This window comes from Ixodes scapularis, unplaced genomic scaffold (assembly GCF_016920785.2).
Source record: "Ixodes scapularis isolate PalLabHiFi unplaced genomic scaffold, ASM1692078v2 PGA_scaffold1__304_contigs__length_218370807, whole genome shotgun sequence".
In the NCBI taxonomy this organism is placed as follows: domain Eukaryota; kingdom Metazoa; phylum Arthropoda; class Arachnida; order Ixodida; family Ixodidae; genus Ixodes; species Ixodes scapularis.
Genome location: NW_024609846.1, coordinates 141167856 through 141185847, shown reverse-complemented (window position 1 = coordinate 141185847; position 17992 = coordinate 141167856). Strand labels below are relative to the sequence as shown.

At 45.8% G+C, this 17992-nt stretch overlaps 1 protein-coding gene across 3 annotated transcripts in view; it reads right to left on the bottom strand.

Moving 5' to 3' along the window:
- Window positions 1–6832: 6832 nt before the first annotated feature.
- LOC8029976 (metabotropic glutamate receptor 2) overlaps window positions 6833–17992 on the bottom strand; it is a 99345-nt gene continuing 88185 nt past the window's right edge. For all 3 annotated transcript variants that reach the window (XM_029985429.3, XM_040502309.1, XM_029985430.3), the window contains one exon: window positions 6833–7456. In XM_029985429.3, coding sequence (XP_029841289.2) covers window positions 6908–7456 — 549 coding nt within the window. In that variant the 3' untranslated portion in view covers window positions 6833–6907. The remainder of the gene's footprint in view (window positions 7457–17992) is intronic.

The following is a 17992-nucleotide window of genomic DNA, read 5'->3' as shown; positions in this document are numbered from 1 at the left end:
AATTGTACAAGGTGTGGGTGAACGCTGCTCGACGAGTGGACTTTGGAAAGCCTTGGATGTCGACCCCCAGATCGAAGCTCTGCTCCGATCATTTTTCGCCGTCGCGAGGTCGAGGCTTGAAAGGATGCCGTGCCGTCGCTCTTTGCCCATCGTACATGTACAGAAAGGCAAACATGATAAAACTATCCTGATCAATAAATAAAACAGTCATTGTCAAGTGCAGTGTTGAAGATTGAGCAATCACGCTCCATTGAACGTCTGTTGAATGGGGAATGGTGGGCATGTAGAGTACAACCACTAACTAGCTCCAAACCCTGAAGTTCGTAATGAAAACGAAAACAATTGTTCTGCTTTGCGTCACTGCTTGTTTACTACGCAATCTCGTGCGTAGTATTCAGGTCCGTAACGACTACTAGCGAACAGCCGGCGCGTGAAGCTCATGCGATATAAACATTCGCCTCCCAATCGTTCGAACCCGTTACGCAGCAGTATTAATTAATATTGCGCTTGTGAATACCACAAGGGACTTTAAAGAAATCGCGAAAGTTCGGATTTGTAAGTTACAACTCTCTAATTTGCCCGAGTTCGGCTGGAGGTAAATATAATATTTAAAAATGCAAAAAAAAAAAAAAAAAAAAAACACTTGCCTTAGTCAAAAGTTACGAAGGAAAACTTAAAATCCTATGTATTCTAATTAAAAAAAATTGTTGTGGGTGGGGGTGAGAATACGGAAGGGAAAGAAGTGTTCTCACCTTGCTAACGTTCTCTGTTTTCCTTTATCACCCACAAAAACTTTTGCTAGCTTTGAGAAGAAAATGACTGCCCAAAGAACTCTTTTTTTTTTTTTTTTAGTGCGGCAAGTTTTTTTTCTTATTTGTACAAAGATTTACTACCTGGACGAACTTATGTGGTGAATTAGTGTCGTAGCTTACAAATTCGGCTTTTACGCGCCTGAGGAAAAAATAACGAAAAAACAGACGTCTACAGCTTGACACACGTCTGTTCGGTTGTCGCGGAACGCGCCGGAGAGCCTCAAAGCTTCGTGTCTGGGACTGACCCGCAGCGCGAAAGCGCCAGCACTGTACGTCACTGGCAGCGTGGCGTAGAGCAACGCCGCTCCATCCACGGAACCCCGATGACAATTTAGGCCCAGCGACGAGTGCGGGAGACCGCACGCACTCCGACAGCTGCCGAGTACGGCATCGAACGAGTTCACTCGTTGTCCAGTCGCTAGCTTTTAGGTATACAAGCAACGAGAGCGGCACGGCATAGCGCACGCGCGGCGGCGGCCGCCGAGTAAGCCACCCAACCAGTTGACGGGTTTTCCAGTCGCTAGCTTTTCGGTATACGCACTAACTCTTGCTACATATGCTGGATAACTACCACGTATACAGAATTAAAACAAAATGAGCTTACCTTCTATCTTTGGACGGCTAGCGCAACAGAGGTAGGAGCCGCTTGGACTGCGTACTCGCTGAACGAGAACGATCTTGGCGTCACGTCCACATAGCGGCTGATTTCCAGTGTTGCCGGAACCTCGAGCGGCTAGTTTCGGTTTTGTCGGCCGCGCCCCAAACAAAACTTTGAGACGTCGATATCTTTAAAACTACGCACAATAACGAGAAAGAAATTACACCTTGCAATTCAGGGGCGCTAACTGCACTAAAAACAGCCATAATCCCAAAATCGAAAGTATTGACCGGAGTTGCCCTTTAAGTAATATTGATGATGTTAATTTTTAATAGACGAGTTACGTCTTACAGCTCCCATTTACAAGAGATGCATCTTAATGATCATCATAATTCAGTGTTGCGTCGCTATGTTTTTTTGGAAAAGGTCGCCCTGCGTCAAATGCATCAGGTGGAGCAGCAGTGGTTGTTCAGAGTGGAGTCGCGTGCTCCCGGGTCCCTCTCTGCACACCTCTTGAGGCTGTGGCCGATGGCCGTACGCCTCCTTTTGGACCACCTCACCGCTGTTGTCTCCATTTATATTCCACACAAGCATTCCATTGCATCTTCATGATCTCCAAAGACTTGTTGCATAGCTTCCTCGCCCTTTTTAACAATTAAGATATTTGAATGCGCATCACCCCTTGTGGGGTAGCTCTCGTCACGACTCACGTGGTGGGGTCCCTGAACGGTGTTTATTATCACCTGAGCTGTGCCTTATGAATAAGAGACTTATGAATGTTTTTGAGTGCAGCTCACGATTCATTTACATCTATCGATCTTACCATCCCATCCCCTTCATTGTTTTTTTTATTTAGATGAAAAGTCTTGGATAATCCTTTTAAAAGTGACCACTTTCCAGGGCTGGGCTGTATCGCGATACAAACGTATCGGGATAGTATCTTAGAGATACATTCGAGTATCTGTATCTCTGTATCGAGATACATTAGAAAAGTGTGTTTGCATCACAGTAGTAGAATACATTTATAATTTATCGCTTGTATCGCGATACTTCACCAGACTTAGGTCTCTTGTTACATTTCTTTCCTTTTTTAAGATACATTTGAAGGATAAAAACATCTGTGTGGTGCAAGTTGCTTCGGAATTTATAATATGAACCCACCCTATAACATCTTCCATCTCCAGGTACAGACATAAAAATAAAACTGTGGTTTAAAAGGGTTACTGGCAAGAGCCTCTTGTCAATTATAACCTGCAAACTATTCATTGATCTGAATTGAAAAAAAACCCAAAAAACCTGACTCGGAAAATGATTGTTTTTACTACCCCAATAATTATTCAAAAGGTGGCAAGTAGAAATTTCAAAGAGATATTGTAACTTAGTGTTTGCTATTTTCAATTGCCGTTTCGCAATATGCCTGAAATAATCGAGCCGCCCCAGTGTGAAAAAAACAAAAACAAAAAACACATTAGGTAGATTCTTTTCTTCAAACGTTTCTAACGAATCTAACAAATCGCTCAGAACTCCGCATACCTGATCGATCGGACGATTGAAGTTAAACGACTACCGCCGAAATTCTCGGAACGTGTAATGTTTCGGTGAAAGAGTTTGTGAAATTCCCACCGTCCTCTTTTTTCCTTGCTTATGGGTGGAAAATTCCTTGTTTCCAGGTGAGGATTTCCAGATCACGAATGTAGAGAGTGGCGCCATCCACGAGGTGAGAGTCGGCCAGTTGAAGAATGCCAGCGGGAGTCTGCTTCGAAAGTGTCTGACACAGTAACTTCGGCCTTGTTCTAGAGAGCTCCAGGCGCCATTCTTACTCACCTTCGCTATTTAAAACACTGTTCGGTGACATCATATTTGTTCTAATTACTTGTTTCAAAGTGCAGCATAAGGAAGCATCCATTTTTGATATCAAGAGTTTAGTCATAGTCTCGCTTATCTACATGGAGCTAGGGCAAAAAACATCGGAAAAGGTTTTTTTTTATTTTTTTTTATTTTGAACTGGTCTTAGCAGCGCCCGTGTCAGGTACAACAGTAGTGGCAGCAGTTGGAACTCCTCGGTAGAATGCTTGCATGGAGTGCACAACCACGAGTTTGCCGAGCCTTGATCTAAACCGGTTGTTGTTTGCACAGCACTTACTTTGTCATCTGTTACTCAAACGGAAATAGGCCAGCTCCAACTTGTGTATACATATCTATAAAAGTAAAATAACGAGCATGCTCCCATGTCACAATTAGCACCCACCCACTTCTTAAAAATGCTTGGAACCTTGGATACTGCAACGAAATTCAAGCACCTCTTTTATCGTCTAAATGTCAGCCACGTTCTGTGGCCACACCACGCCAGGCGGCTATTTTTGCTCGAAAAAACACCAAAACCTTATTTAAAACAAACACAAAAAAAAAAAATCGAATGCCACTACGTCATCTACCCGGACTTTTATCTACCCCTAAAAGCAGCGCCGCTCCGCGGAAGTACGACGGCGAGCTGCGTGCGCGCGCGCTCTGTAAAACTTGGCCAAACTAAAGTCGCCGAATCGGATTTCCCTTCTCTCTGCGGCGAAAAGATGCAGATTTCTTTTTATCAGCATTTAAATTGCGTGGTTTTTATACGTTGTTTGTACATATCTTGTGCCTCCGCTTAATCATTCTAGTTCGCCTTTGAATCAGTCAATTTTTATTTTCATTTATCTAACCGAATAAAATCCCGAGTGGGTTGACGAGAATATGGTCTAAAAAGTACGATATTCTAAGCGACGCTCGAAAGTTCTGATCGGCTTACAGTAAAGATCCGGTCGGCAGTGACATCTAAGGCTCAAAGCAATAACTTTCTGTGTTGATAAAGTATGATTAACTATAGGCACCATGTTGGCGCGAATTCCCCATACTTTAATAAAATGTAGCTGGGTAAGCACGTAGGCGCCAATCACGCAAAAATCACATCAGTGTTATCTATGCGAATCCTATGTGAGTGAACGGTCATTTATTGTAAGTGCTAAGGCATACAACCGTGGGTTACGCTCTGCGACAATATTTACAAGTCTGCAATCTTCGATTCGGATTTGTTGACAGTGCTTACCCACACGTGAAGACTATTAGTGCGAAAAAATGAATGCATGTATCTTCAAAACCTGCATGGTGTGTTCTGCAAGCGACCTGTGCGCTCGTAAAAATCATGCGAACCGACGACGTCGAGCGCGAATTCCGTACATTAGGCATCCTGTTTGCAGTAAACCAACGCCAGTGTGCCATTGAAGTAGTGGTACTTTTCTGGTGTAGCCATCGTGAGTCAAAGCAACCGCGTTGTCATCGCCGTTCCGTCCTTCTTTTCATTTGGAAATCGGCGCACTGAAAATGGCAATTAACATGGACAGTTAGTTGATATTCTCTAATGGGGCATGTTTAGTGTGCGCAGCATGGATCCAGACTTTATGTCGGCATTGCGGTTTCTGCACGTCTGTTTTGCCCGCTGAATGAGGTTTGCGTCTCACTGTGGTGGTCCATCAGATACTGGCGGCCGCGAACGATGTCTCGTTTAGGCTGGAATAACAGGCGAGATTAAATATGGGGGCCAGCAATGGCGGCTGAAGTTGCTGATGTGCGAAAACCTAATAGCTAAACTTCGTCTCCTTTATCCGTCTCTCGATGAATCTAGCACAATGCGGAAAATTCAAGAACAAGAAAACGCAGAAAAGGGTAGTGACGGGCCGAACTTTTGCAGAATCGACAATTCGGCACCTAATCTCGGGATTCGGCAAAGCCGAAGTTTTGCCGAACTTTTTTAAAGGTTCGGAAAAGATTCGGCAGAGATACAGTGTTGCCTGACTTAAAAGTTGATATTTTGTTTTTTTCGGGCGAGAAAGGTTCATATCACATGAGCGAAGGACGTTTTAGCGAACAGCGGTCATTTGAGCGAATCGACGTCTTAGGTAGCGAATGACTTGCACGCGTGTTAACCACCCACACCCGCCCCCTGTGTTTCCGGCGCTTCGCGGCGACAGTCTTCGACGGCCTACTACAAAAATGTTAATTCACCTGGCCCACTCGAATACAACGCCGCTTCGCGGCGGCCGACCTCCCGCTAAAGCGTCTTTCGATGAAGATTCGGCGTTCGCAAAACCGTCGTTTGATCAACTGAGTGCCACCCAAGATAATTGTATCGGTGTAATGTTTGTGTTTTTACTGGAAATTTTACAGTGACTTTATTGCAGAAGTGGTGTGACAACGAGTTGGGTAGTAGCGGACGCAGTCGATACGTCAGTTTCGGATCTGAGGCCTCATCAGCGCAAGCCTGCAAGTGTGTACATTGTTAAATTAAAGGTAGTAACACTGTGTTCTTACTTTCTCTGGGAGTCACCGTTTCGTGCACGAACATGAATGCAACGGCTGCTGAGCCTTCACCAGAAGGGATAATACGACAGTTTTGCAAAAGCGTGCGTTCAATATTCGAAACGTCCCGTTTTTAACTTTTACAATGCAGGTTTCTGGTATTAGGACACACGCGGACGTTTAGAAAGATGGGGAGAGGTAGGTATGTCGGATATGCAACGTCGAGCACGATAGTTTTGTGTTTAGTTTTATGGAGATAGATGGAAAACCGCAAAATAACAATAACGCTAATTAAAAAGCTATATTATTTTGTTTTGGCACAAACTACTTGTGAGTCGAAAACAGAATTGCTATAATTGCGAGGAGCGATTTAATTTGCTTGTCAGTCAATGTTGCAACTGCCTCGTTGCATCGCAGAAAATAAATAAAAATCACGTTATCCAGAATGTGCCGCATTATTTTTCACTTGCTCAGTGGACCGCGTCAATTCCTAGTCGATCTTCTGTTCTTGAAGCCAAAAATATTGAAGAAAACCACACTCACAAAGGCTTACAAAGCACAGTTATCCTGTCGCCTACTACGCACCTCGCCGTAACCGCTGGTAGTACTACACCGTACTGTAACTGTAGGATAATAACCTCACTACCGCACGGCGTCCATTGCAATCATGGCAGCATCGCTTCCTCGTGCGTGCACAGACGTTTGCCGAATTTTTGCCGGTTCTTTCGTTCGGCAGATTCGGTCCATCACTACAAAAGGGATGCAATATACGCCCAAGGGTCTGAAGATCTTTGTGTGCGTTGGTCTCTTTTCTGCATCTTTAATTTTTGTTTTTAATTTCAATATTGCAAGTTTACGTCTATTTCGCGAAACTATTTTGTGGTAGTGATATTAGTAGGCTAAAGTACCTCCTGGGCCGATGTAATCTAACAAAAAGAAATAGAAAATTTAAAGTCCTATTTTTGACTGTTTCAAAAATACTTTCACTAATTTGTGTAAAAAAAAAAAAAAAAAAAAAGAAAACCTTTTGACCTGGTGTTTTGCGCCCGAAGCAAAGCTGCGAGGGCCACCTAACTCTTGGAGCCGTAGCCTGATTGCAGCATCTCGTTTATTAACAGCATGCAAGCAGCAGCGAGGCGAAGGCGAACCGGGTGAGAGAACGTCATCAGAGAGTCTTGCTCTGTCCCCGGTGGGGCTCGAGTCTGGGCGGTTCCGGAACCACGTTCAAGTTGTCCGTCTTGGTCAGGTTGTTGAGAGCGAGCGGGGTCCGGCTGCTGAGGCACCGGCCGTGGTGGTGGCCCATGACGCCCTCGCGCGTGTTCTTGGCTGGCTTGCAGAGGGCCACGTACACCTTGGGCACGAACAGGCAGCCCGTCTGGACCGCGCCGGACAGGCTCAGCAAGAAGCTCAGCGCCAGCGTGCGGATGGTCGGCGAGCCGCTGAGAAGGAAGAGCGGCAAGAAAGCGAGCCAGATGACGCAGGTCGTGTAGTTGGCGAAGGCCAGGTGGCGGGCCTCGTTGAAGCCCTCCGGACACTTGCGCGTCTTGAAGGCGTACACGGTGCACACGCCGATGAGGAGCGACGGGTACAGCAGGCCGACCAGGTACGAGGCGCCGTCGGAGCCCTGGCAGACGAGCACGTTGCGCGTGCGGCTGGGGTAGACGTGTGCCACGGCAGGAGGCTCTAGGAGCAGCCACACGCCCGCCAGGACCGCCTGCAAGCAGGCGACGGACAACCGATGAGACTGCGCGCGGAACGGGCTTGTACCGTGAGCTGCTTTCTACAGACCGACACGCTGCTTGCAAACGAGGCAGCATTTGCCCATACAGGATGTGGACACCCCGTGTGTGCAGAGCCAGATTCGTGTGAAGTGAAGCGCTTGCGCATTGGCCGTGCCGACAACAGCGCCACCGCAGCCGCGTGGCGTTAGGACCGAGTGTCAGTGTATTTGATGACCTGGCTTGAATTCCCAGCGCAAGATGCATTCGCCTTCCAGCATGCCGAAACAAGATGAATGAAATATCGCCCAAAGTTTTACTATGCAATAGCTGACAGTAAATTAATTGGAAGCCATATTTGCGTCAGCCCTCTTCACGGCGGATGCTCAGAACGACCTCACACTTGTGACCTGTTCAGACCGGCAATCTTCATGACCCGAAATGCAGGTTGCAAAGGAACGGTGGTAGCTCGCCGCCAGCTCGCGCTCAGTAGCCTCTGACTCCAACCTCCGGCTCGAGATTCCTGCGTTCTGTGAGCTTCGATCGTGTGTGCTTACTCAAAGCACCAAGGAAGGTGACGAAAACATACTGAAAGTTGGACATTAAAAAAAAAAAAAAGAAGCGGCCTACACTCTGCTACTGCATATAGTTCTTGTGAGTCGATACTGCGCAACTCCGCCATGCTATTATTAAAAATAATTTTATGCATTTTGATTTCTCTTAATGAAAAGAAACCCTACACGAGCTTTTATCACGTTCCACAACTTCAACATTTTATAATTTTATATTAAAACTTTGATCGTTATTATGGGATAATTTAGTTACTGATTGCGTATAATTCTTGTTCTTAATTTCATTGCAAACTTATAATCAGGCACTGCATCATACCGGTGTTCATCTGCCAGATGTCTTATGATCAATTTTAATTAGAAACAAGAACAAAATGTAAACGTCAGTTTGTTACGTGGCGCATACAATTTCTTGTTTTACCAAAAGTTCTAGGGGTGAGCGATTATTTAAATTTTCGAATACGAATACAAATAGTTAGCTTCAAATAACAAATAAAATGTCGTATAGTCAAAGGCATCACATTTATTCGCAATTTTGTTTTATTTGCACACACTGGAACACCAGTTGTGTAATGAGAATAAAAAGGTATTTCCATTTGTTGCCAAACCTTTTGTGTCAGTGTCGCCTGGTCGTAGTTGACGGTGAAATAAAATTGTAGCTGTGTTTGGAGTTTTGTGTTTGTCCTACGTCCCTTCTTTTCTCCGGCTCCAGGGTTACCATGTGAGTATCGAACCAGCTCGCCGGCACCCTTGCTTTTTCATTTCCAGTTTGCGCTTTTTTTTCTGACTGGGCCCGGCGCGGTACGGCGCGCGAGGTCCATGAGCGCGTCGGTTGATCTTTTCCTGACGCAGACGCAGTAATCTCTGATACCCTTCATCAACGCTGGATGCTGTTTCAGATGGTTGACAAGGGGTGTCGTGGTACCTGTCGGTGTTTGAAATATTCAGTAGCATGTCGTGCGTTGCGCCATTGATCCCGCCACTTTTGCAAGGTATCTACGATGTCCACGTCTCCCTCTTTGTTTTACGCCGTCTCTCCTTCGTTTCTCGGGCTTCGCAGACAGGTCAACGCGAACGTTTCCGTCCGCCATAATACGGGCGGTGTAAGCAGCGCAAAACCGAACGCGCAATGGCAAAGCAGAAAAATCAGAAGAAAAACGCTAGAGCCGTACAATACCGCTACCCCACCGCCGATTGGACGGTCTGGGCGCGAAGCCCGGACCGTCCATTCGGCCGGTAGCGGTTTCGATGAGTTTTTTTTTCATTAAAACCGTAATCAGATTTAGTAGTTTGAATGTGTTCTCGAATATTCGGCTAGTTGAAATATTCGTATAATTTTGAATATTCGAAAACATACTACACACTTGGCTAACGAATTGAATACGAATAATTTTATAACATTCTATTCATATTCAAAAATTTGAATTTTGTCCACCTGAAAAAAAAAAAAAACACTGGAACAATTTTTAACACTTCATACGTGACTGGCACTTAACCATCTCCTTTTCCCAACCAGGAACGCGAGTTAATAAGCCGACTACCAGCCGAATGCCTATGCGGAGGGCAAGTTCGTCTGCTTCTTGGGCAGGGGGTAGCGGTGACGTCGAAACGCCGAGCCCTGATTGGCTGATCGCGACCCCCTATCTGAGCGTCGTCTGCTCCTTTCAACGTTACTAAAACACTCAGTTGGGAAACTCCCATAGAGACAGCTTGGAAAAAGTGGCCCCAATCTGTCTCCGAGCATCGAGCTAATGACGAACACAACGACACCATTTCTCCCGCAGCGGCCACTCGAGGAACTGCACGTGACTTCTATTTTGGCTTTAAGAACAGATACAGCGGTAGAGGTTACAGGGGTGCCACCCCCGTCTCCCCGGCGGACGCGCCGCGTTGAGCTGGTTGAGCTACCGAAGTTAAAATGCACCTAGGGCGGGACGTGCTACCTGAAGGGCCCGCTGAGGCATGGTTGTATAAAAACAATATTAATTGTGACGCAAAACCTTGCGAACTAAAGATGATAAAAACATCAAGCGCCCATCATTTGGTACTAAACTCCAATAAATTTCATACGAAAAGGGTCTTTTCCGTTTGTTTTTACGCAAAAACAAGCTTTCAAAAAGCTCAAGGTGACCAGAGTACAGACAAGTGACAAAGAGTGGCGCTGTTGTCGCATTTAGCTCGGTCTCGGAGGACACCAGCGGCCCAGGTTTCGACGGCGAGTTTCCCAACTGAGTGTTTTAGTAACGTTGGCTCCTTTACAACGTCGTCTGCTCGCAACGTCGTCTGCGTCTGTCTTACCTTTCCTGCGACTTTCGAAAGTGCAGAGGCCAGAGGCCAGATTCACAAAACGATCTTACGCCAAAAAACAAAACTTGAGAACAAATTCGTTCTCACGAAACGAAATTTTCGTAAGTCTTGCGCAGGTTACGACGAAATCCTACGACAGCTCCGAAGCTGTTCCTTTTACGATCAGATCAGCATGGCCGACAGCGTCGCGGTCGCGACGACCAACGGACCTTTATTTTCCTACGTGCGCTTCTCACGCGTCCGGACTTCAAGCAGCAAGAAAAAAGTAAAAAGTACTTGAAACAGACAAACGACGAACAAGAACGCTGGATCCACAAACACCCGGAAAAAGCTCCAACGGCCACGATTCCACCGACACGGACCAAGCGAGCTATAGGCATAGGCCTAGCAGGCACTCCGACTCGGCGACCGTCTGCCCACGACCGGCTGGCGTGCTGAATGGAATATGCCCGCGCGACCCTTGTGAACCCTTCCCGTATTATATACTTTGATCGCTGACCTCAATTTTAGATTAAGAGGTCAATCTCTTCCTCTTGTCATCTCCTTGTTTTCCGAGGCAACGGTGACTCTCGCCGGTGAAAAAGCGGTGAATCTCCGACAGACGCAGCAAAGGTAAAACAGCCATCGCTTTGACTAGCAGACGTAAAGCAACCCACCGACGCCGTTAAAAAGTGAGGAGTCTCGCCGCACACGAAAGGAGGGAAAAAGTATTTGGGAGGGAACTTGCGGACACTAACACGCTCACTCTCGGTTCTTAGCAAACAAACTTCGGCGCCTCGGAGTCGGGACACCTCGCCAGTAAGTCCTTTGACTTCTCTCCTTGATGCGCTTCTGCTATTTTAGAGAAAAACGACGTACCGCTCGACTTATTTCGCTCGTGAAAGTCGCAGGAAAGGTAAGACAGACGTAGACGACGTTGCGAGCAGACGACGTTGCAAAGGAGCAGACGACGCTCAGATAGGGGGTCGCGATCAGCCAATCAGGGCTCGGCGTTTTGACGTCACCGCTACTTTTTTTCTCATGCGCAGAAGACGAAAATGAGCCCACTTACGAGGCGCATTGATTGCATGAGTTATTATAATGTACGCTAGAGGTTCAACTGCCGCTAGTGTCTATGCGACTTCCGGGAGGCAAATTGAAGCAGACAGCAACCAGTCTACTTTTGCGTTGCTCCTGTGCATTCCTATGGGAAAACCTGCGTGCATTTTTTCTCTTCGCCGGAAAATAACATGGATAACTTGTTATTTGGGTCGTATCAAATAGTATGTACCTTTGTTAACATTATAAAAGTGTAATTTCGTTAGAGCATTTTTCTTTGACAGTGAACGACCTTAAACTTCGCTATATTTCAGGCCCGAACCTCTGTTCTATAGCCGCTATGTAAAAACGAGCGACGATTCTAAGCAACATATCAATCGAGAGGAATGTAGAGTGTGCCCAAGTTTCGCCAGCATTCAGGTGGTACTTATATGTTGCTAATATGCCCATCCTGTCACTATGTGAAAATGACCTAGTCGTGCATTTTTGCGAGCGGCTAAAAATACATTCCAAACGTAGATAATAATGTACGTTGGCTATGAAAGGTGCGTCTTTTTATTAATTTATTTCTTATGTCGGGCAGCTTTTACTGGACACCTGTTCTCTGGCTTCTCCCTATTTTCAAAAATTTCGAAGGTGCGGGTGATGTTTGGAACGCAAAACAAGCATCTTCGCACATATTCGTGAGCAGAAAGAATAAAGCAATCCTTATTTATTGAAAATTTGACTGTATTACGTGGCTTTCAATTTATTTTGATCGTCCGCATGCACAAGGAGTTACTGTTTCAGTTTTACTGCGCAGTCCTTGTCGTCTCTTTTGGTTTTCCACATGTCCTTCGTTCGTTTGGCACGTATACATCCCCCATGTTGGAAAGCGCCGACGCCGTGTTCGCGCTCAAAGTGTCCGACAGTGCACATAAATACATGTACGAAGCGGTTTTAGCACCTAGCTAAATGGACAATTGGGCGAGTTGGTAAGAGTTCATCATCAGTTCCTAGTTCAGCGCTTGTCCTGCGTTTTCTTCTCTGTCTGTCCTTGTTCCAGTCGCGCTTTAAGTTATGATGAGGTTTTCGTACCGTTTTTCATTCCCTGAATTTAAAATAAAAACCTCGTAACTGACCAACTATTTCGTCTGCATGACTGAGAAATTGACCTTGGGGGGCGAGGGCTTTCGTATCACCAGAGAGCGTTGAAAACCCTCGTCTCCGACCGTCGTATTGCCTGATCGGACGTCCGATCGGACGGTTTTGTCGTACATGTGTTTGCGCTTTATAGTTCCGAATGTTTGGTTCTATTTAGCCGCAAGCTGGTGCCAATGCTCTCTCTGCTAGGCAGTGCCGCGTTCCAATTGTTATATATTTTTTTTCGCATGCTCTGCCTACCGCGTCTCGAACTCTAACAAACTCCGATAAAGTTGCATTTAAACTGCCACACCAGAAGATGGTACCCGCAAGTAAGACGAGTCCCCGAAGCGCTCACGCGCTTTTACCTTGCACGACACAGGACTGCGAGGTTAACCGTGCGCACGGAGCCTTCGAAGGGTGAACCCTACAGGAAACACTGCCTTCTCATGGCGACACCGGATTCTACCACCTGCGCCGCCCACTCCCCACATGTGGACACAGTTTCTCCACACTAGCTCGTTGCAATCTAGGCTACCACTGCCTTTGCTACGCTAATATGGCAAAGGGGCGATTTTTTAAAAATTTCTTGTCATTCCCTGGTTTGTACTTTCTTTTCGCAGATCGCAATAAACAACGGTCGGCTCGACATGTGACACTATTTACAAAACCCATGCTTCTAGACTAAAACTACCAGTCAAGTACATGTGACGGCTAACAATACGCAGTCTCTGTCACAAAGGACTGATCAACCTAAAGGCCGGTTCATACGGCACCGTTTTCTTACGTTGCGTTATGTCGGCCGACGTCTGTGCTTCGTACGAAACGTGGCAACCAGTTCTAGTAGGAGACCTGCACGCGACATTCTAGGAACGGATGTTCCGGTAACTTATACGCAGTGTTGGGTAAAGTACATCTAAGAAGTACTTTGAGTAAAGTACAAAGTAATTGAGAGGTTAGGTACTTCAAGTAAATTAGTAAGTGCACTGTGCGCAATGTACTTGAAGCAAAGTCTACAACACAATGTTCCATCGTGCCCTTTCATTCCCCTCTGCTGTGTTCTTTTAAACTGGTGTGCATTGTCTCAGGGATACTAGGACGAGCATCGGTTATCTTTGTAAATGGCGGCGAATATTGGATAAAGTCAAGTGGTCACAGAGTAGTTGTTTTACTCTCGCTGACGAGCCATTTGACAAACCAACTCATAAGGCACTTACTTGTCTCGGTATTTTAGCCGCCATACTTTATTCGGAGAAATGACCAGATGAGCGATGTGCCGTCTGCTCGCGTTTCTAGTGAGAGCAGAATGCCCTGCCCAGCTCACTACTTCAGAGTTGAGAAAGCATCATTTTGTGATGCAAATTTAACAAGATAATATTTGGGGATTGTACACTGAAGTCGGGAGTTGTACTCTCGTCGCAAAGCACCAGGAAAATAGTTTAGGTAAAGTTGAAGTACAGTCGGGGACAAAAGTCTCCAGGACACGCGAGCTGCGACTGAAACGCATTGCTCTGCCATCTGCCGGTGGGTCGCCTGGTTTCGAGATCACAGAAAAGCGCATGCGCGTCCTACTGTGCCTGCCAACATGTGAGCTTTCCCGCTGTTCTGCGACGCGGCGCCTAACTCGGAATCGGGCGCGTGGTACCGCCTCGGAGATAGCGCTTACTGACATGGCACCTATCAAGCAAGAAGTCACGGCATCTCAACTGAGCGATAAGCTCAACTGGTTTTAAAGCAAGGTGCGCTGACACGGCGAAATGCGGCGCAATGCCCCAGGCGGTATCTCGAGTTTCGGAATGTGTCGCAGACGCTCGTCAGCTGCCAGCGCTATCTTCGAGGCGGTACCACGCGCTCGATTCTGAGTTAGGCACTGTGCCGCAGAAGAGCGGGAAAACAGACATGTTTGCAGGCAGAGTAGGACGCGCATGCGCTTTTGTGTGATCTCGAAACCAGGCCACCCGCCGGCAGATGGCAGAGCGATGCGTTCCGGCCGCAGCTCGCACGTCCTGGAGACTTTTGTCCCCGACTGTACATCCTGAGAAAACATACTTCAAGTAAAGTATACATTCTCTAAACCTACTTGAAGTATTGAGTACAATGTACTTAGAGTTTCACCTTCAAAACATGGTTTTCGCAAATCACTGTCCTGCGAAACTCATCTTCTAGCTTTCACCGATGACCTACTTTCCATTCTTTACTGTAAATCCCGGGATGACTGCGTCTTCCTTCACTTTTGTAACGCGTTGAACAACGTTTCTCACAAACTCCTATTGTTTAAACTTAGTAAACTTAAACTAGACCCCAATGTTCAGACATGGGTTAAATGTTTTCTAACTGATCGTTCGCAGTTTAATAATACCGATAAAGCTAATTCATGCATCAGCCCTATTACTTCTGGTGTTCCACAAGGGTCCGCTCTAGGCTTTCTCGCATTTCTTATTTATATTATTGACATACCAATGTGTGTATCCTCATACATTAGTTTATTTACCGACGACTGTGTAATCTACCGTGAAATTACTAGCGACTCTGATTTGGTACCGCACTTCTTCAAAGTGACTTTTGAGCGGTATCAGAATGGTGTAACGTGCTGCAAACGTATCTTCATACTAATAATTGCAAAGCTACGAAGGTGTCTCGGAGAAAACGTGTGCCCATAATTATACTCAATTTGTAACACTCCTCGGCAGTTTTTGTCTTCTTATAAATATCTTGTTCGAGATATTACTCCTAACATGTCGGAAAGCTCATACTTATCACATCATCGCCGATACTAATTCTATGCTTGGATATCTATAAAGAAACTTCTCTTCAGCCCCAATGTCCTTAGAACTAATTTTATGCAAATCACTAGTTCGCTCGAAACTCGAGTGTGCAGCAGCAATCTGGTCAAACGACGCTCGTAAATAACATCGAAGTCATGCAAAATCATGCAGTACGTCTCATATTCTGTAACTATTATCACACAGCTAGTGTCTCATCAATGCAAACCTCTCTATCCCTTCCTCCTTTTTCACTAGGTCAAAAAATATCACGTCTATTCCATTGTTCGTCAGCCTAGCACCTCGATGAAGGGCACACTATTTTGCAACCCATCTTTTGTTGCGCAGTGAGTCGATCATCACCTTAAAGTAGGCATACGTCATTGCAAAACCTCAGCGCACATTCAGTCCTTCATTCCTAGAACGTCCTCTGATTGAAACGACCTTCTTGCATTTTCAGCTGTAGTGCATTGTTGGCCTTTGTTACTTTTGTACATGTGTCATTGTTTATGTTGTTTTTACCCACACCCCTCCGTAATGTACTTTGGGCCCTGAGGGTATTGAAATAAATAAACAAATACCTAAAGTACTTCTCGACACTGCTTATACGTACCGTACGAAAGCGGTGCTGTGTGAACCAGCTCTTCGACAACGTGTCCTAGATAACAAGGTCGTCATGTCGGTTTTCTATTACCGGAGGCCAGCACGGGACGCAGAAGGGAAACAAGTGCTGTGTCAGCGCTTGGCTTGAACTCGTCTCCTGACTAACCGAATAAAAGTCCCAGCCAAGTACTGAGGCAACACTAGTGTTCGGCAGACTTCTGCCCGTTACTCCAAAAAAAGTAATTAATTACAATTACATTTACTTGGCCTGAAAAGTAGTGGATTACCGTTACAAATTACGCCCCGTAAAAAGTGATTGAATAGATACTTCGTTACTTTACTCAATTACTTTCGCGTTACTTTAAAGAAACACGCACAATACCTGCAATATCTACTGCGTGTTTGTGGGGGTAGTTTCGGGCCCCATCAAAAATAAAACAGATACAGTACTATATCTACCGGTTATTTTAGGATAATAATTTTACGAGGATGGATCTATAAAGCTGTAAAAAACCGGAACAGGTTCGATATAAACGAATCTAGCGCTGTCCACCCGGGACAGAACTGAATCCCATGAACATGCGACGAATGCACATGGGTGCGGAGGCACGCACACCATTCGAGACATGGCATCGGCAAACTTTAGGACGCGACTCTCCTAAAGATGTGGTTTTTCTATGGTTGCTGCATATTGCTTAAAAAGGGGCTGGTTTAGCCACTAAAACCAACTGGCTGTGAGACCTACATGGGGTACTTGCGTTTGGGCAGATTTCAAGGAGTCCCGTTTTGAAGGTTGTTATCCGGTTTTGACCCACTTGATCTTTTTTTGTTTGATCATCGAACTAATCAAAACCGAAGCTTCACACTAAATCTTAATTCACAACTTTTCAGCTAAGTTGATTTTTCCGTTTAGAAATTATTAAAAAAAAAATACCATTGTCAGTGAACAGCAGGCTTCAATGTATCTCACGCGTTTACGGCCGCCTTACGCTACCTTAACTCTTGTGTCCAAGTCAGCCACTGTTTATTCTCAGAAAACTCGGGCTGTGTTCCCTTTCCCTAAAATGTCGGACTAAGTTCCCGTAGGCACAATCCGCTGACGAGAACCCCAACATTCTCGTTTCTAGGATAATGGGTTCAGCGTCGAAGTCCCAAGCCGTTTTGGCTGTGCTCTCCGGCCACCTTATCGCCTGCTGTCGAAAGTTACTGTTTGAACTGACATAGTGTTGATGCTACATTTTTTTTCCTGTTGCAATGAGCTGCTGCCATCGCTTCCCTTGTTTTTGTGCCTTACGCATTCGCTAGTGCGACGTGAAGAGACAGAAGCCACCAAGCTGGCTGGTCCAGCCAGTATTTAGCTTTCATAGCGCTGTAAAAGATGAACAAGGTCAAAATCTCGTTACAGTTTTTTTTTTTTTTTTTGTGTCTGCGGGGTTGGTGTGTGTAGGCAGAACAGCGACAAGCAAAGGACGGTCTCGTGTGACAAAAAAAAAAAATGCTGATTGGTTTTTTTGGGCATAACACGAAGGGGGTAGGGCGGAAAAGAGGGGGGGGGGGGGGGAGCGAGCGGACATATGCACCATGGTCACAGTGTCCACGTTCGTACTCCTCACGACCCCCACGCGACAGTTTTATGGGCCATTAGTTTACTGCTCTTTTGTGCGCTCGATGCAGTCCGTTCGTTTTCCAAGTCGAAGTTTTTTGCCTTCATGTAGAGTAGACAGTCGAATGCTCCCAGCCTGGCTGACCATACGAACAAGTCCAAAAAAAGGGGCTGTGGCTGGGCTGTCGCGGTTTCCGTGAATTCCTTTCCCTCGCCAGCACTCTCTTCGCGAGCGAACCCCCGTCGTGTGTTACCGTGCTAAGAGCGCGAAGGCCCGTTTCATCGCCCTTCTTCCACTCCATTTTTCCCTTTGACGGGGCGGAAAAATTGTAACGAGTAATTTTAGTAACACGTTACTGTAAAAGTAATGAAATTAGATTACAAATTACATTCTCAAAAAAGTAACAGATTAATTACAAAATTACTGGAAAAGTAATTAATTACAAGTAATTTTGTTGCTTGTAACGGATTACTTCCAAGTCTGGTGTTCGGCCCCCGAGCTGGCCTCCGTCACGTGAACTAAGTCCG